Source organism: Artemia franciscana, chromosome 12 (genome assembly GCF_032884065.1).
Source record: "Artemia franciscana chromosome 12, ASM3288406v1, whole genome shotgun sequence".
In the NCBI taxonomy this organism is placed as follows: Eukaryota; Metazoa; Arthropoda; class Branchiopoda; order Anostraca; family Artemiidae; genus Artemia; species Artemia franciscana.
The window spans coordinates 16,205,051-16,226,001 of NC_088874.1; the positions used below are offsets into that span (position 1 = coordinate 16,205,051).

The following is a 20,951-nucleotide window of genomic DNA, read 5'->3' on the forward strand; positions in this document are numbered from 1 at the left end:
TTATTTTTAAAGTTTTTGATATTTTCGTCCTGTTTTCGTCCCAAAATTCAAATCCAGCCAATAGCGATTTTTTTAAATAGGTATCTTGTCTAATAAGTCTTGATTTTATGGTCGATTTTCCCTTTCAAGGTTGTTTATTGACTAATAATTATATTCTTTTTGTTCCTCTTCTTTATTTTCTCCTTTTGTCCTTAAAAGGCACAACACCCATTATATAGTGTGATTTTGAGCTTGGAATTGATGGAATTTTTACTTAATGCCGGAACACATTTTCGTACACACAAGAAAATGGGATTTAAAATATATTATCAATATTACCAGACGTTTTAATACTAATTAAAATCTGCTCGAGTGATTGTAATTTATAACACTAGAAAACTGCTCTAATACAAAGAACGTGGTTAAAATGGTTAAATAAAGAACCTAAAATTTCGACTTTTCAAATTCACGAACGTTTTTGTCAAAAACTTGCCACATCCTACCTTAAGCGTAACCACTGTGACCTCCTCTGGCCACTTTACAATAAAACCTACTTAAAGAAAAACAATGAAATAAAAACAATTGCAAAAAAGGCTGACGAAATGCCAGATTTTCTTAAACTTATATCTAGAAGTTATAATTTCATCATTATTATTGAAAATAATAAGTCAATAGGCATAGTCAGAGTTCAGAAACTAATGTGACGGAAGTTTATTAACTTTATTCTTGCGAATAAACTCTATCTTATCTTAGTTGTGTAGAATTTCTTACTAAAGGCAAGCAATAACCATTTTAGAATATAAGACAGTTATCACCTTTTTATAAAAATAGGTGATCAGGCAATCATGCAGGGGGAGGGTAGGACACACCTTCTTTTCCTATTTTAACGATAAAACGTTAATGTCACCCCCTTTTTTGATATCATATTTTAAGAATTTATTATTAATGGCAAATTTCAATTTGACTAAATAAACTGAAAGTTTAGATTTAAATAGTAAATTTAAACTGCTGAAACTTACGCTAGATTTAAAGAAAACTAACCGCTTTTACGTATAATTAAAGAGACAAAAACATAAAAAAAAAGTCACTTGTATACACAAGCACTCTATTACTGATATAAAATACTTACTCTATCTTCATCTTCAAGTCGTCTTCTAGCATCGTCAAGCTGAGAGGATACTTGTCCTTTGAGATAAGTTACATTCTCGATAGACACTTTAAGCTCTTGCACGGTTTTCGTCAGTTCGATATTTTCCTAAAAATAAAAAACACAAAAGAAGTTAATCTCAATAATAAATAGAAAACAGGCATAGGTATGCAGTGCCATCTTGTTTAAAGCCAAAAACCATGAGAAAATCCCAGAAAACTACAATATACACAACTACAATATAACTACTGCTGTTACTAGGGGAAATGTTTTTTATTTATGCGTCATCAGCGTAACCAAACAAGGAAATTGATTTAATTTCATAAAAAACCCTGTAGCAAAGCACTGGGACTATCTTAGACTTGAGAAAAGACTTGCTTCAGTTCGCATGACAGGAATTAAAGGAAAGGACAACTATGAATTAAAAATAAAATTTAATTTTTCTGAGAAAAGAATGAAAAACAAGACCAGAAGAAAACTCATAGACACAGACCACCCAAAAAACACTCATACCCCAAAACACTCGCTTTTAATGCGCAGGTGAAAATGCAGATCAGGTACTAGGTCCATTGAGCAAAGGCTGAATGATAAATCATCCCCTGACACCAGAATTGTCAATGCTGTAAAAAAAAAAAAAAAAATGTGATTTCAATAGAATAAAGTCTTAAGTTTCTATAAGAACTTTGAGTATTCTATAATACTCAGTAATACTCAGAACTCAATAGTTCTATAAGAACTATGTTAAAGATTTAGGTAACTTCGATCTCATATATAAAAGAAATTACAGGCAATAATTTCCAATACCTCCCTGCCTTTCTACTCCCCCGATGGCCCTCTACCCCCCTCCCTCTCACTTCCCTATTTCAAGAAAAAAGTAGGCATTTTCCACCTTTTTTGAAACAAAATTTTAATAAGATTATACATCTACAGTTATTGTAGGATAAAATAGGTCAGTGACCCCCCAACGCTCCATCTCTCCAAATCACAGCTCTTAGCGAAAATGCATAAAAATTCTATCTTGTTTGAACAGGAGTCCCTAAAGGGTTTTCAACCTCCAGGATTGGAGTACCGGAAGGGGCCAGTTGCCCCTCAATAGCTTCCTTCCACTTTCTGCTGACTTTGTAACAGAGAAGTTTGCAAGAAAATCCCTTCTTTGAAGCAGAATCATACAGAATGTTTATGCATATTATTAGAACCGAAATTGGCTGGCTCAAAACCCCTCTAGCGCTTCATGAGCCCTCCAAAGCCCTTATAGAGCAAGAATATAGGGCCACCGGACAGAGAAGGTGAAGATTCAAAGGCATTCGTCCTTTTCAAACCACACCTATCTTCCGCAGAATCAGTTGTGCTTCATTGAAAACGAATTAAAAATTTTTCCCACAAATCAAGTTTTTCAAAGAAAAATAAAGAGCTCCACTAAGTGAAAAATGCAGGAAAAAAAAATCCACTAAGCAGAAATAAAGCCAAATAGTTTTTTCAAGCGTAAAACTACCACAAATCAGTATCAAAAAATAAATGAAACCAAAAAACAACAACAGAAAGTACAATAAATAGCAGAGTCAAATTCAAAACGAGCAAGAATTAACATGAGTAGGGATGACAACCCCCATGCCTTCTCAAGACCAGACACAATTTACACTTCACTGAAAAAAACAAACAAATGACCGAGGATTGTCAGTTTAATATACATATACTGATATTTATTCCTAAAGCTTCAATAATTTTTTATTTATTAAAGTAAAAAAAGTGGAAACATCTTAAATGTGTTTCATTTTCAGTAAAATGTAAATAAAGCCAGGACTAAATAAAAAATGAGCGGAAGTAGCATTAGGAGTCCTACTGGTAGAGAACAGGTTGTGAAATTTCAAATTAAATTTTGGAAAATGAGGCCTGCTTCCCCTGTTGTGACTTTTCTAAAGATATTTTTACCCACTTTACTATTTACTCCCGTTTTACTGTTTGAAATTTTTATATTGTGGTAGGTTTTGGATTTATAAGCTTCCTGAAGGAATAAGTTATGATCTGTTTGTTTCAAATTTTGAAAGGAGTTTAGTTGGATTTACCAACAGATAGAGTAAAACATATGAGTTGAGCTTAGCAACAATCATTTACACTTTTTAGTATTTACCATTGTCGTATTGTTTGTAATTATACAAGTTTATATATATATATATATATATATATATATATATATATATATATATATATATATATATATATATATATATATATATATATGTCAGAGCTCAGCTTCATCATACCACTTTTCAAGTCTTAAATCAGGCCTATCGCCTTGAATGGATGCCTGCTGTGTAATGTTGCTCTTAAGATATTGTTGGCACCATTTCAAGAGATCCAGAATAGGGCTAGTAGGACAAGTTCAGACATCCCCCATGACTCTTTCCAGTCTGTTAGTGATAGTTTTGGTGCAGTGTCAATTGGTGGTTTTCTAAAAGTAAATAAAGTCACATCCTTATCTATATCTTTATCATATTGTGTCCCCGATTATCCAACAAACAAGACATACACAAAGGCACATAGCACGGTTTAAATATCTTGATATTGGTATGCTGGCAAGAGGATATTGGAAAAACAGCTTAATTCTATGTTACACTTCGATCTTGAATGATCATCCTGAGGAAGTCACCCCTAGGAGTTTCTCTGTCAACTATTTCAAAAGAAATTTCAACAGCCATCGAAAACCTCGTTAAACGATTAGCGGAAAATCAGATATTTAATTATACCTTGCACCTGATTTAGGGACAACAAATTCTGGTGACTAAAAATAAAGAAAAAGAGTTATGACATGTTACTTCAAAGTTTAAAGGAGGTTAATAGACATCATCAAAGTATAACTGAAATAAAAGACATGTGATTGACCAAAAGTATTTCATGAACAGTTTTATGGTTAGAAAAATTCTTTGTTACCTGTGACATACGTCCTTTGTAGGTTTGTAGATCAACAACAGTTCGGTTCAGTTCTTCAATCTTCAAGCTGTATTCTTGAATTGTTACTTCCAGTTTATCGATAGTTTTCTGGAAGGTCATCTAAAATAGGCATTTGATATAATTATTCAGTACTTTAGATAGCATAAATGACCAATTAAATATACTCGCTAAATAGCTAAATTCCTTTAATTATACCCCTAAGCTCCCTCCTCTGGTGGAAAGATCCATGGCACCCAAATCCACAATAAAGGGACTTGTATTGATGGCAACTTTAAGAAAAAAAGACCTTGGAATACCAAAACTACACCAAAGACTCTCCTTTGAGGGTATTTCTGACTACATTTTTAAGGGAGAGTGAAGGGGAATCCACTCCTGAGCATCATCCCTTAATTCTTCCTGGGAAATGATATACTATAGTTGTTCAGGCACGCAATATATTCATACAGTAACTACATCTGCTCTTAATAACTAAACGTTGACTAGTTTTTTAATTTTTCCAGTGTATTCAAAATAAATATAAGGGAATAAGACATATAGGGCAGAAAAAACATTTTTAGAATTAGCTTATTTAGTTCTCATATTTGATATAGTCGATAGTTTTTGCGCTAGACTCACAGGCAAACAAGTGACCTAAGCCTAATAGGCTTGGCCCCTTGTAGTCTAAAGGTGGAATACCGTTTCATAGGATTGACACATGATCAACAAGTCTCCTGGACTCGCGGGCAAATGGTGAGACCTATAGTTTTCATAGTGTTTGGTTAAATGGCATGGGTGGGAGTAAGTATGACTCTCTTATTGGACACATACTTTTTTTTTAGCTATTGGAAAGGTATGCCTCAATTTTAGGTCCAACATAGAATGAACATTACTCGAATGAGGCAAGGACAACGTCCCAATGACGTTTGGTGCTGAACTACTCTTGGCCTCCGGAAGAGTGGTAGACAACAGATCACTATTGTTCAAAATTCATAAGTCCACAAAAATTCATAAGTTCGACATTATTGGTTTCTTATATGGACAAACTAGGAAAACAGACTACTTCAGTAAAACTTGCCACTAGTTACACAAAATATAAACTTTTTAACAAGAGAGCTATAATCAAGTTTTTGAAACTTCGAGGGAAAATAACAAGTTATAAATATTAAAATATGATAAAGTCATTTTAGGTCCAACTTAGAATGGACATGGCTCGAAACAAGTGACGTTTGGTATTGGGCTACTTTTGGCCTCCGGAAGAGTGGTAGACAAAGGATTACTATTGTTCGTTCCCTCAAGATGAGGCAAGAGTTACGCAATAATCAATATTTTTCAATGAGCTTAGGATCCTCCGACAAGGAAGTCGACCATTAATGGCCTGTTCGCCACTTGGTCTTGGAGGATCTAGTTCTAACTCAGCCTAAAGTCAATTATCACGATTGGGACTGATTATTGTCATGATAAAGAGGGGGTCAAAGAAAGAGATGCAAAACGATAAACTATAAGACTTTTTTACTACAAACACATTGCAGTCCTACACCATCTCAGTCAAAGATATTATAAATGCTTGTAAGTTTTCAAAAGAGCAATCAGTATATAGCTATATACGAGCGATCAATATAAAGCTATATAGGTACCAGTATTTAAGAAACAAAGGCATTTTATTCTTACTCCTAAGAAAATAAAATATATGCTCACCCTATCCTTGTTAGTATTTTCGAGTTGAGCCAGAAGGTCGTATACATCTTGCTGAATTTTTGCTTTCTCTTTCTCTATTCTAAAAGAAAGTGTGTGATAATATAATTATCTATTCTGGTAATAAGAGGGCATATCTGGAGTAAGCGTAGGCGGACTACCAAAATGGTCTTTGGACCAATTAAAAATTCTACTGAACAGCATATTGAGCTCACAGAGTGATAAAAGAATATACATAAGAAAGGGATGAAACTTCAATGAAACTTTTTTTTACTTGAAAAAGAAGTAAAGGTGGTTTTTCCCAATTCAAGCAGGACCATATCCAGGTTTTTTATTCGGTCGAGGGGGTTATTTTTTGAGGTAGGGGGGGGGCTTACATAAAAACTCTAAAAACGCACCAAAAATGCTTTTTTATGTATTTTTAATATGTTCCTACGAATGGGAGACACATTTCGGGGGAAGGGGGTAAAGTCCCCTAACCCCTCAACTGAATATAACCTTCAGCTCAAGTAAACCTTTTTAAGTGTTTGGAAATCATATTTCTGAAAAACCTTATCTTACCATTAATCCTAATAGGTAAATAGTTAAATTAAGTCGGTAAATAGCTGAAAAATATATTATTCAAATCGGTAGTTTTTATAAGCCTATTTTTTGACGATTACAAATGCTTAAATAACATACAACTTCACGATGGAATTTGGAAAGAAATTCTGATAAATTGGTGGATGACCTTATCTTTTTAAATTATCTTCATCTTTTTTCAACATGAATGGTATCGCTACTGCTGTCCAACTGTCTATATTCAGCATTATGAACAGAACTTACACATTTCTGTTTTAATTTTTTTATTCATGTAGCAATATGTCTAGTTTTTACAAAGAAGTTCTAGAATCCGTGATACAACCAAATTAATTAAGTGTTATCCGAGAATATTCCAATTTTTTTACTAATACTCCATTTTCAGTGTTTTACCCAGAGGCAAAATAAATTTGAGATCTTACACAGATAATGCTTTTTCTATAACATGGAGCCTATAAAACATCCGCTATTTTCTTTTTAAGATTGAACCTTCCAACCAAAGGTAAAAAGTTACGTCTCACTTGAAGCTGTGCCCCCAGTCGGGGCATTAAATGGAAGTAAACAAAGCATAACAGAACGAGTAATAGATTTAGTGACGCAGTCATATCCGTCTTCTTGAAACTATTATACAGTTGTAATGCAACGCAGCAAAAAAGATAAAACTAACTAAAAGAATGATGATATCTATTTAAAATTAATGAATATATTGAATTCTGAACGAGTCACGACCCTTGAAACTAATTTTGGCTACATCACTATAAACATTCATCTTTAAAAGCATACGGTATTTGTAATTTTTAGGCTATGAAATAAAATTGAAGAATGTTTACTTACTAAAGAAGATAGGAGATATTAACAATCGTAATAAAAGGAGCTATCAGTTTAGAACAATTCAATAATTTATTATGCTTATTTGCTTTTTTGGCACATTTTATAGATCGATCAGTTTCTTAGACCAAGAAACAACAGCCGCATAGTCTGATAAGTTATTCTGACACTGCTACCAAGTTTGTCAAGGATATAATTTATAAGAGTTTCCACCTCTAATATGGATTTCCCTAAAAAATTAATCAATTTATATTTGGTTTTATCACTCATCTTACTTTGAGTAGTCGGGAGGTTTTAGTTGTCTTATCAGTCAAATTTTGCTGTTTCACTAAAAAGATCCGCATTTCCTCAATCATTTCATATTGAGAATTTTATTTTGTTTGACATTACACTTTCCCTCTCCCCTGGTTCTGGCTCCATCATAACTATTCCTGTTTCCTTTTTTCATTATTTTCTTATGCTTTTTCATGAGGTTTGTAGGTGATTTAATCCAATAAGTTAGAGGAAGCCTAAATAATCTAGCCTTCAGGGTGTATATATTTTAATTGCTTCGCACACTTTATGTGCGCATGTAATCTAATAGTTCTGGTTCGGTGGACGGATTCATTGACTGATTAATTAACCATGAGATAGTATATGGAAAAACATTAAAAGAAATTTTTTTTCTTAAACTAGCATTGATTTTAAAAATGAAACTGCATTCTCAACGCATTCTGAGAAAGCTTTAGCGAAATATATATTTTTTTTATATCAAAGTATTGAAGTTTCCATAGAAATATCTGGCTTGTTCTGTTGCTAGAAAAATTTACAGAGGAAAACGAAAGGGCAGGAGGATTGAAATTCCTGCCAGGAATCTTTTCTTGAAACTAATTTTGCATTTGGCATTAGAAGAATTTCAAACGGGACCGTGCAGGTACATTTATGCTTAGGCGTAATCAGACCTGTAAATCTGATATTACAATGCTCCAGAACTGATCTGACAGTGACTTAGTTCACTAGTGGAATATTTCCTTCATTGTGTTGCGAGAGCAACACTTTGGTTTTGTCGTGTTTTTTTTTTTTTTTTGTTCCTAGCACCCCGATTTCAGCTTATTCCTAGAAAGTGGTAAGGGTCTAACCTCTGCGGTTTTTACGGAAAGTGTGGACCTTAGGCCGGATTGATGAATATGACTTTACATTTTGGAAAGCTTCGTAGAATTCTTGCCTGGGGCCAAAAAGGATGGTTTTTGCTTGCCCTTGAGCCAGAGCCTATAGTGTGTGAAGTGAAGAGGAGTTGTATAGCCTATGTCAGAGAGGACTATCTGAAGTTATGCAGCCAAGCTTTCGTTTCATCAAACCATGTTTCTGCTTTCGAGTGGAAAGCTCCGTTCTAGCAGGCAAGCAGGCAGGCACCAGTTTCAAATTGAAGATGGACTAAAATCTATAAGTGTTAAATATATGCGACAGTTACCCTGCCCCACAGCCAATATATCTTCTTTGAGTGATAAATAGAAAAATTTAGAGAAGCAAAAAAGCGGCATTTTCCCACGGGTCCGAAAGTGCTGCCATTTATTGTTTCTACCCATTTCTGTTCGTGATTTCAGCTGAGTTTATCATTCGGTTTTTCGCACTTGGGATTGCGGTAGAGAAATGGTATCAGATGTGCCTCTTAAACTTTAAAAGTTCTCTCATTGACGGCAGTCGATAGCTTTTGATGAGCTGATCAAAGTATATGTCATCCATTTTTTTTGTAAAAAAATTCCTTCATGAGATATACCAGTTTGAAAGTTTAAAGGGGTTGACAACTTCAGTAGTAAGGTACACACTGAAACCAAAAATAGGCCGATACCAATTGTGAGACATATAGGGGAGTTGTAAGCAACAGTCGGCTGTTAGCTCATAATCATCCTCGGCAATGAGGGGTTCGCAACTCTTACTAGTTGGTGTACCTATTTTTTGTTTCCGTTGTATTTGATGGTAAGACCAATTTGGTTCCAGTGGTAAGACATGTAGGGGACTTGTAAGTAATAATCGGCTGTAAGGCTACAATCATCTTTAGCAATGAGGAGTTTGCAACTTTTGCGAGTTGGTGTACCTAGTATGTATTTTAGCATCCTTACAGATTAACAACTTCAGCGTTTAGTCGCAGCGAGGAAACAAAACCAAAGTGTTGCTCTCGCAACAATTTACTCGGCGAAGCCGAGCAAAGGTTGCCGCAACACCTCACGTTGCCCATGCAACGTAGATCTAGTTTCTGTTTCGAAGCGGATTGTTCAAAAAGCTTTTGCGAATTTTTCACCTTTGTTGTGCTCAAGAGCAAAGCTGGGCGCTAGCAAAGAGAGTCGAGAAAAAGTTCTTTTTTTGGTGCTATACGTGCAAATTTTCATTCTTCATATTTTTTTTTTCATTCTTCCAGTTAATCAGTGTGGAGGCCTAACAGGATAGCACACTATCATTTAAGTTGTATTTCAATGTTTTTGTGTTGATCTCAATGACATTTTATTTTTTCTAACAAACTCTGTTTCTTACTCGGAGAAATAGTTGGAATATGAAACTCTTTATACACAAATATTCTTTTTCTAACCTGGGAAATATTATAAACTACCTTTATTGATATGACTAGAATTTTTAACAGTTTATAAACCTAAAATTTATTTTTGGAATTTTCTCAATTTCAAAAAATTCATGTTTCGCAGTTTTAAAGGGTTATTAATTACTATATACAACGTACCTGATATAATTTTCTGTTTAAAGATTTTATTATATTTTGACCCTATCAATCCTTTGATTACGTCAAAATAAAACTCACTTATTATGTTTCCTTTATTTACCGATATTTACGATAGAATGACATAAAATAAAAGAACATTATAACCACTAAAGGCCATTTTTCAAGAAAAATTTGTTTTCTTACTTTATTTTTGCTTTGGTGATCATTTCAAGTTGATCTTGAAGGTCTGCCAAGGCTTCTTGGTGTTTCTTCTTGAGAAGATGGGCATTTTCTTCAGATTCAAGATGTACTTCCTCGAGAAGCTTACGCAATTTGGCCAGCTCCGCTTCACGCTTACGGTTTATCTCAAACTGTGAAAATTGAAAAAGTAAATAAATATTTTCTCAGAGACGTCAGTTTTTCTACACTAAATGTGAAAGCAGATCCTCAATTTTGTATATCTCATTGTTAGTTGCATAAAGTAATTCGTGCTTTATGTCTCTATAAGAGATCGAAAACAACCGTCACATTACAAGGTATAAGGCTATTACAAGTGCATTATAAGGAGATGCAATGAGCGATTTAGTTAAATATTCACACTCAAAAAGTATACTGCTACTACTAAAAACTCACCACAGAACCAAGCTGCCTGAGGCCAAAACCGCAAATCAAGTTCTTCCTCCATCCTAATCTATTCAAAACCTTTCTCTCTACACCCTCACAGGCTGTTAATATTTCCCTTAAATCTTTCGTTACGACGTGCTCCCACCTCAACCGCAGACGACCTACTTTACATTTAGCCATAGACGGTTGGCCGAAAAGGACAATCTTTGGCAATCTGTCATCCTTGTCATCACTGTAGCTTCCAACATTCTAATCTTGGTTCGCGGACTTATCTTCCTACTCTTCCAAAATTTTCCTAACTTTTAAAATTTCAAGTCCGTGCAATGGATGATTTAACCAAAATTTCCTTTCCAAAAAGAGGAAAGAGAGAAAAGCTTACCTGGCTTTCGGCTCCACCTTCGGCTTCCTCGAGGCGTTCGCAAAGTTGGATAACTTGCACACTGAGATCTGATTTCTCTCTTTCAACCTAAAATAGGGTTATTTTTACAGATTAATCGGGAAGATGACCATAGGAGGAATTCCAGGGATATATGGGATGAGACAAAAGGCTTTCATGAGAAGTTCCATATTTACTTAGATTATGTCAAGTCAAACGAACCATATAGAATAGAAAAACGAAGATAATAACATTCAATGAAAAAACAAAGATGACTACGCAAATACATCCGTCAAGACCTCTGCTTGGCCGTCTTCAGTACCAGTAAAAAAAAATACAGAAAAAATACTAAAGATAAAATAAAAATCAAACCTTAAAAACAAAACCCTGAAACTAAAATAGGAAAAATCCTTTTATATTTAATTAGATTTTTACAGGCTTTGCCACTTCTTACTTATTTTATGTTCCAAGGATGGCCAGCGGCCTTCTATTGCCCTCGGCTGTAATCCTTCTTGGTCTTTATAGATAACATATAATCTGGACAAATTATTTCCATCCTACACAATTAGTTAAATAATGGAATAATTATTTTCAGAGCTTATCTAACCAGAAGATCTTTAAGGCACAGTCTATTTTGAAAGAAACAGCATCATCAACTATATGATGGTTTTCAGAAAAAAACAAAAAAAAATCTGCCGATTTTTTGAAAGCAACTACTTTTCCTATTAAACATTAACTATATTTGCCTAAAAAACTAAATATAATTACTTGTAAAAAATTTTAAGTACAATAAAGACTAGGTCTTTGTTTTCTAAACTATTTTCCATGTTCATGTGAACCAGTGGCATAGTTTGGGGGAGGGGGGTGCATACCTCATTATTCTAATGATGTGTCCCTGTGTCCCGGTCGTCATTTATATTCCCTGTGTCCCGGTCGTCATTTGTGTCCCGGTGTCCCAGTTTGTAATTTCTCTTTGAGTGTCCCGGTCGTCATTTATATTTCCTGTGTCCCGGTGTCCCGGTCGTCATTTGTGTCCCGGTGTCCCGGTCTGTAATTTCTATTCGAACAATCCCTGTGTCCCGGTCGTCATTTATATATCCCGCCTGTGCCCCCGGCGTCCCCGTTGTAGTTGTGTCCCTGTGTCCCGGTCGTCATTTATATTCCCTGTGTCCCGGTCGTGATTTGTGTCCGGGTGTCCCAGTCTGTAATTTCTCTTTGAGGTTCCCGGTCGTCACTTATATTTCCTCTGTCTCGGTCGTCATTTGTGTCCCGGTCTGTAATTTCTCTTTGAGTGTTTTTTCTTTTTAGTTTTTTTTTTAGTTTTTTACCTTTTTTCTTTTTTCAGTTTTCTTTTTCTTCTTTATTTTTCAGCATCACTATGAAGTACATATCGACGAACCTTTGTTTTTTTAACTTAAATCTGGTAGGCATTGATGACCTTATCCAAGTCAAAATCCCAAACCCAATCATCATCGCTATCATTTTCAGTTTTGATATGTTTTGACTCTCGCTGTCCAGGTGGATTTTCATCTAACTGCGCGGTTTTGCGTTCTTTAGCCGCAAGCCTGTTTTCTTGCTGTTCTTGTGATTCCTCGGAACGCTTTCTTTTCTTACTTTCTCTATCAGCAGCAAGTTTTTTGGCATAAACTCTTTGAGCAGCTTCCTCGGCTGTTGCCATTGTAGGTTCTTCAGTCATTTTACAATTAAACATTTTTCCGTGAACAAATGTCTTAAATACCGTTAATGACGTCACCGTCAAAGCAAAAATGACGACAACTAATTTCATGACGTCAGTCAACACAGAAACATGACGTCACCTGATCCACAGACAGACACACAGACAGACAACTTATTTTTATATATATAAGATATATATATATATATATACATATACATATATATATATATATATATATATATATATATATATATATATATATATATATTTTATATATTTTTTTCGGATCCATAGTGCATTGTGAGCACCATATCGTTTTTCATGATCATGTTTACAGGCTGAAACAAATTAGGGGAGAATTCGAACCTTCAATTATGTAAATAAACAGAAGTAAAACAAAAATATTGATTTCTAAAAATAGTTTCTTTCGGTTTTTCTTTCAGTTACTAGACTAAAAAGTAGTTTAAAGTAGAATTAGGATGGCAATACATTTGGTTTCCACTAAAATGAATAACTCTCTTAAATTATACCAATTATCTCTTAACTACTTATTCTTTACTACCATGCTTATTTTGAGATAGTAAAAATCTAATTATCATTTATTCTATATTCCGGCTGCATAATTATTAATTTGTTTTCTTTTGGTACTAAACTGGATCCTTAAGGAAAGTTATCCTAAAATAAAGATCCTCAAGGAAAGTACTCGGTCAAAACTAATTAATTAAAACTAGTATTAAGTTTATTATTCCTTACTTAAAACAAAGTGATTCATTTTTCAACAAGTATTTAATCTTCAGCAAAATACAGCTTTAGCTCTTAATTTCAAATCAAAAATGGAGAACCTCATTTCAAGAAACCGTGGGCAGATACAAACCTATAAATATTCTCCATCGTCAATGTCAACACAAGAAATAATTTTGGGAATGCGGGGTCCAAATCATTGCCAAGTCTTCACCCTCGTTTTATAAACATACTAAAAAGGTAGTGCTTTATTTGATACACGAGAAAAGAGTCATGAGATGCCAGGCGGCAGAAATGGAACGCGAAATGTATACAGAACAAAACTCCTTAGGATAAAGACGGATGCCAAAAAATTCTGTTCCAACATTTCACTTTTAATAAATATTGAAAGGATCGTCTAAACAAAGATTAATTGCACATATGTTTATCCGACGGCAGTCTTGCTTTTCGTTCTCGTAATATCTTTACCTAATTTCAAAATTATTTTTGCCTTGAAAAAAACTTCCAGAGGTCAAATCGACCAAGCCAGTTAAATCGAAAGCAAGGAAATTCAAAAAAAGATTCATTGCTAGTTTTGATTATAAATGTCAATTGGTTTGTTATATTAATGACACCAACAAAGGATTTGCTGTTTGCTAAAATGCTTATACAAAGAACATTTTTGGAGCATGTTTTATTACAAACTGGATTGAGTCGGCTTCAGTAAAAAAAGAGGAAAAGAATTCATAATTTCTTGACAAAAATATTTGTTATTGTTCTTAACCTTTAATTCACATGGTAAAAAAAAGGTAAAGGATACGGCATTAGACTTAACAGTCCCTACCGGCGGTGCTGATCTCCGTTTCTTGGTCTAAAAAAAAAATAATTAACATGACCTAATTAAAATGAAATAATTTGAAATGGCTTTATTACTTGTTGACAAAAACCTTGTTTTTTCATTTAATTATTCAAATTTATTTTTACAAACTAATTAGAACACAGTGAAATAAATCTACTTCATTCAAAACACTGAACACGAAATCATTGCTTGATAACAAAAGTGCTTAATGTTATTTGTTGTTGTTATTTTCTTTAATTAATTCTTAATTTTGAAGAATATCCTTGTGGCTGTATGTCATTAGCAGCACAGTGTCACTACCAAAGAGAAGAGTGAAGTGACTTCCACTTATTTATTTCCCTTTATAGAAGGAGTTATCAAAGAAACGTCAGAGGGGGCTAATTTGATTGGAAATTTAGAATACTAGGAACGTTTCTGGGAGTTAATAGTAATTGGAAGGGAGCCAGCAGCCTCATATGGCCTTGCCAGTTGCCCTCCACAGACTCAACCTCGATCTAAATTTTGACCTTGCCATTTTATTCAAAATAGCTGAAAGGTTTAACTGTCATGCCTCCAGGGATGACATACCCTCCCCAAAGGCCCTGAGACAAGTGCTTAGATTATACAAATTGACTCTTGCTTACATTTTTATATAATATTAGTGGGAAAGGGGGCATATTTGATTTGAACTTTTTCAGATTTGTATAAAAAAGACTACACTTCCTGATAACAGTCTATAATTGATCATAGGGCAGAATTAATTCAGATGGGCAAAATCAAAAGATTTAGTTCAAATAGGTTGTCAAAAAGGTGTATCTCTAATATCCCCGAAACACCATAGGGTATCAACCTGAAACTTTCAAGGAAGGTGGAAAAAGATGTTGAATTAATTAATCAAAAGACACTAGCTGCATCTAGATTGTCAAAAGAAGATCACATTTGGCAATAAACATCAAAAACTTACGCTGTTGCTTTCAACTGAAAATCTATAACCGAGCTTTGTAATAATTTTAACATTCATTTAGTACTATTTGTCAAAACACATTACCAACGCATATGGCTTGTGATTGCATACCCTGCTTTCTTATCATTGGTTCCAGCATATCACACAACATTGCTTGATCTACTTGTATTGCAGGGTCCTTTTGAGCTCAGCAGTCAAATTTTAACGCTCTTGAAAGTAGATTGTGTGATGAGTTTTCTCTCTTAAGATCTTAATTCCTTTTTATTAACTATACCCAGCGAAAAAGTGGTTAGACGAATATGTACAATATGGATTCACTTGTATAATAGAGCGTGATGGGAGTCACTGTCGCAAATGTATGACTTACAATGCCCAGCTGAGCAATTCTACCGTATTACTGACATGACTAAAATAATACATCTTTAAGGTGCATGGAGATGGAAAATATAAAAACACAACGCTTGCCAAATTCAGGGTGGAAAGAAAAAATATACGATTAAAAGGCTACTCTTCCTGTCCTCGACATTGTGCCCATCAGTGAACATATCCCTAGAGCACCTTACAAAGTTACTTGCCTGATAACATGGGTAAAGCTCACATCATTGGTGAAACACACATGAAACCAGCTGTTTCGAAGATGGCAAATATCATGTTGGGAAAAGTGGCTGAAATTATATTATTGGAAATTTCTCAATCAGGATATTCAAATTCAGGATGTTAAAGTAAATATCTTCAACAAATCAAGAATGGCTAAAATTAAGTTGAAACCTCCAGGGAATGTTGGGGGAGGGTGTTGAAAAGAAACAAAAGAAATTATTTGGATCCAAGCTGTCAAATGGGGGTATCTGCGACACCTCAGGAAGAGCTAATGGAATTAAGTTAAACTTTCATGGAATATTGAGGGTGATGCTGAGCTACATTTAGAGGCACTGTATGCAACTAGGTAGTCACAGGTATGCAAACAGGCTAGGGGCATTAAGTTGAAACTTTCAGGGGAGTGTTGATGAAGATGCTGAACTAACTGCATCCATGCTTCCAAAATAGAGGGGGAATCTTGAAATGAATCAAAAGTCACTATGTGCACCTAGGCATTTAAAGATTTGTATTCGAAATATCTCAAGAAGGGCTAAGGGTGTCAAGTTAGACTATTTAGGGAATGTTTAGAGGCTTGTTGAACTAAATCAAAAGGCATTAAGGACATCAAGGATGTCAAATGGTCATAATTGCTATATCTCTGTTACGGCTAAGGATAATTAACGGCTTAAGGGACACAGTAGAAACTTTGAGAGAATATTGGACAGGGAGATCATGGATATTTAAATTTGTCTTGGGAGAACCAGGGAGATCTAATCAAGGACATTAACTGTTTGAAAAATATCTAACTAATTTATTCTTCCTGCAAGATATTTTATTATGCTAATCTACTAAAAATACTAGCCATGAAGAGACCTCAATTAAAGTTTCAGAGGCAATAGAACCTTAACTAGAAACAAATATGTTTGGATTGATTCCTTACTGTCTATTTATGATTTTTTGGACAACAAGCCAAAACTCTTTTTAATAAGTGAGCCAAAATGAATTTATTTAAGAGAAATATAGTTCAGACAAAATATAGTAAGATGTTTATAACAAAATCATCGATTAAAGCTTGTAACATGATGCGGGTCAGTATGGCTTTGGCCATACAGAAATTATGTAGATTTTCAATCCATTTATTTAAAAGATATTGTTTCCATTTCTAGATCCAAATTTATATAGAGATTTTTTTATTTAAAATTTGCAGCAAAATTTTGATTAAAATACTAATACCAAGCAAAAATCTGAATTTTTACGCAGGAAAACGAAAAATAGCTTTACATTTATTTCTTTCGTTCACCAATAGAAAAAACCGTTAGTAATTAAAGAAGAAAATAAACTAATTTAAAACACTGTTTCCAAAATAGAAGTCCTTCAAATAAAAGTGAAGAGATAAATTTATCCTAAACTGGCCAAACATAAATTTAAACCACAGTTCCAACTTAAAGCGAACAGCAATCACTTTCAATGAATAATTCAATCCAAAGCCGGACAGAAATTACAAAGAATAACCAAGTAAAACCTTAAACGAGCACAAATTACCACAAATAGGAGTAGGGGTAACACCCCATAAGCGTTTTAAATGCTATTTGCACTTTACCGAAATAAAATATTTTTTTTCTTTTATAACGTTAATAAATCTATAAGTACAGAGAACTTTCAGGAATTGAAATCTGTGTGTATTAAACACTCCGTCTACTTTCAGTAGTTTTTTTTGGAATCTTGTTTAATATGATATTTATTTTTGCTTTTTGTTAATGTTATTACAAATAAAACACACTTATCAAAATAAAACTACTTTTATAAAGCGCGAATGACCTTAAAGCTTTAGAAGGCTTATTAGGCGTTAGCCTAATAAGTAAACATGCTCGTTTGAAGTAAGAACTGATTACTCATTGTGATGCCTGTCAGAAAATAATCAAATCCGACAATATGTATATGAAAAGACAATGATGCCCTGAAAAGACAAAACGACTCTAGTAGTGTTGCTATAGTACATCTATACTCTACACCATTATTTGGGCATTAATGTTTCCCTATCTTTCTAAACTTACACCCTTATCTGGGCACAAAAGATTGCATATACTAAACTAGATACTTGACCTCCATACATGACCAGCTGCCAATACAGGTATCCAACGCTTTTGTGTGAATGAACTTTATATTCCTCTCAGGACATGACTAGAAAATATTCGATCTTCACTGCATAAAAGGAGTGACGAGTTATTATAATACTTAATATTCAAGTCATGATAACTAAATGAATAAATTTTTTGCCTTTTTTGAAAATATTGCTTAGTATTGGAGATATTCATAAAGTCAAAAATAAACAAAGTCGTATATATTTTAGGCGATGATACGACACCCCTATGGGGGAATCGATTGGAATGAAGAGAAATGATATGATAAAGCCTATTGAAAAGTATTGCTTAGTATTGGGTTATACATGAAGTCGAAATTAATAAGGGCGCATATATTTTAAGCGATGATATGACACCCCTATGGGGGAAATCATTGGAATGGTAAAAATTTTTTTTTATTCTTTTATGTGGCTGTCCCAGTGGTAATCTAAGGCAGGTCATCGACACTACCTATTTTAATGTATGCTTTCAATCATTATTTTTGTACATTGGAATGATAAAAACTTGCATCATATTGTTTGTAAATGGAGATAAAATATTCCAAAAACTTAAATGCAACATGATAAAGTTATTGTTGCGTTGAATGCTGACAAAGCCAAATATTTGAACTATGAAACAAGCAATAGTGGGGTTTTTATTGGAGATCTATGCGTGCGTTGTCATGACTTTAAGAGATAAAATTTCTTTGGAGTGCCAAAAAGAGTCAACATTTATGATGGTGGATATGTGAGAGCATCATTTCCAGAGATGATAGTGCTCAAAGAGACTTGAAACATAAAACTAATAGTTGGCAATGTGGGTCAACTTCTTGCTCGTGGCTCTGGTAAGAAGTTACCTGTTGATAGCTCCTATTGCCAGGTTTCTGGTATTATTATTTAAATGAAAGCAAAGGGGAAAAAAGGCCTACTTCTACAATAATGTCATAATGCATATCTTGTTTATGTGCCAAAACTGCAAACTATGTAAAAACAATATGGTATTACACAGTGAAATTGAAAGCAGAAAAAAGGGCATTTGCAGACATAATAAAAACGGGGTATAGAGATAAATTGATAAAAAACAATCGGCATGTTAACATTATTACTATCATTGTTCACACACCAACAAATATAGTCAATGAATCCCAACAATACCTATGGTGAAATATATAATGCGATTGTAGGCGAAACAATCCTAAAACTTGTGTATAACCCCAAAATGGAATACGTGTCATGTGAAGAGAAAACATAATTAAGTCAAAACACAAAATCGTAAAGAAAGAAGAACAAGCACATTAAACAGCCAGTGAAAAAAAAGAGAAAAACTATGCAAATATTTCGGTCAAGACCTCCGCTTGACCGTCTTCAGTGCAGAATAAGCTGAAAAAAGTATAAAAAACCAACCTTAAAACAAATTAGTTAAATAATTCGGCATATTATGGAATAGATTAAAGCATTCATTTTATTTTTACGACGATATTCTACATGTTGTTCTTTCAATAGAAATGCTCAATGCATCGCTTTGTTATGTTTCCATTATTTTTAGGGTATCCTATTAAATCAAAAGTTTTAGAATGTTTATTAAAATTAGGAGATGTAATACAAGGAATTTTCAGAGACATAGACACTACTATCAGCTCAAAAATGGTTTACCAGGCTCTGAAATAGATGAGTTAGTTTTGTACCAAAGTTTGAGAGCGATGAATTGGATTCTTTTTAGAGTTAGAGACATATGAAGTGGGAATGTATCAAGAGTCAGTCCAACACAGACACCACTACCAGCTCAAAAGTGATGCGCTAAAATCTAAAATAAATGAACTATGTTTTACCATACTCTGACAGAGATGAATTTAATTCGTTTTAGAGTTAGAGACATATGAAGTGGTCATTTATCAAGATTTGGTCAAACACAGACACTATTATCAGCTTTATTTATCAATATTCAGTAAGACACAAACACTACTATCAGATCACAAGTTGTATACTGGAGTATGAAACGGATGAATTATGTTTTTACTAAAGTCTGAGAGGAATGAATCGAATTCCTTTTAGAGTTAGAGACACAGGAAGTGAAAATGTATCAAGATTCAGTCAGACACAAATACTACGAATAGCTCACAAGTGGTATACAAGAGTCTGAAATAGATGAATTAGGTTTATACCAAAGTCTGTGAAAGATGAGTCGAAATCTTTTTAGAGTAAGAGACATATAAAATGGGAAATTATCAAGATTCAGTGCAAAACAGACACGACTATCAGCTCAAAGTGATATACAGTGTCTGAAAGAGGCGAATTTTTTTTTTTTTACCAAAGTCTCAGAAAGGTAAATCGATTGTTTTTAGAGTTAGACATATGAAGTGGGAATTTACAAGATTCAGTCCGACACAGACATTACTACTATTTTACAATTGTATACCAGAATAATAGCTTCATTCGAGTTAGATCCCTACTATCTCACAATTGGTATACTAGAGTCTGAAATAGGTGAATTAGGTATTACCAAAGTCTTAGAGAGAAGAACTGAATTCTTTTTTAAGTTAGAGACATATGAAGTGGGAATAAGATTCAGTCAAAAATAGAAACTACTCTCAGCTCATAAGTGGAGTAATAGAGTCGGAAATTGATGAATTAGGTTGTTACCAAATTCCTATAGAGACGAGTTGGATTCTTTTTAGAGTTAAATAAATATGACGTGGCAATTTATTAGGTTTCAGTCAAACACAGACGCTACCATCAGCTCACAAGTGGTATACTAGCGTCTGAAATAGAGGAATGAGGTTTTCACCAAAGTCTGGGAGAGATGAATTGGACTGTTTTTAGAGTTAGAGTATTATGAAAAGGAAATTTATCAAGATTCAGTCCTACTTCCAACTCACTAGTGGTATATTAGAGTCTGAAATAGGTGAATTAGTTTCTTACTAGAGTCTAAAAGAAATGAATCGGATTCTTTTTAGAGTTAGAGACATATGAAGCGAGAATTTATCAAGATTCAGTCACACACACACACTACCATCAGCTCAAAAGTGGTATACTAGAGTCTTAAATAGGTGAATTTGGTTTTTACCTACATCGGATGGAGAGGAATTAGATTCTTTTAAGGGTTAAAGACATTCGAAGTGAGAGTTTATTAAGATTCAGTCAGACACAGACGCTACTATCAGCTCAAAAGTGGTATACTAGAGTCTGAAATAGATGAATTAGGTTTTCACCAAAG

The 20,951-nt window shown here is 33.9% G+C and overlaps 1 protein-coding gene across 1 annotated transcript in view; it reads right to left on the bottom strand.

Annotated features, from left to right (window-relative positions):
- LOC136033752 (paramyosin, long form-like) overlaps positions 1 to 20,951 on the bottom strand; it is a 66,259-nt gene that overhangs the window by 32,452 nt on the left and 12,856 nt on the right. Inside the window, exons 3-7 of the mRNA XM_065714648.1 lie at positions 10,846 to 10,932; positions 10,047 to 10,213; positions 5,750 to 5,828; positions 4,055 to 4,174; positions 1,109 to 1,234 (exon numbers count right to left, since the gene is read on the bottom strand). Of these exons, the coding sequence (XP_065570720.1) occupies positions 1,109 to 1,234; positions 4,055 to 4,174; positions 5,750 to 5,828; positions 10,047 to 10,213; positions 10,846 to 10,932 (579 nt within the window). The remainder of the gene's footprint in view (positions 1 to 1,108; positions 1,235 to 4,054; positions 4,175 to 5,749; positions 5,829 to 10,046; positions 10,214 to 10,845; positions 10,933 to 20,951) is intronic.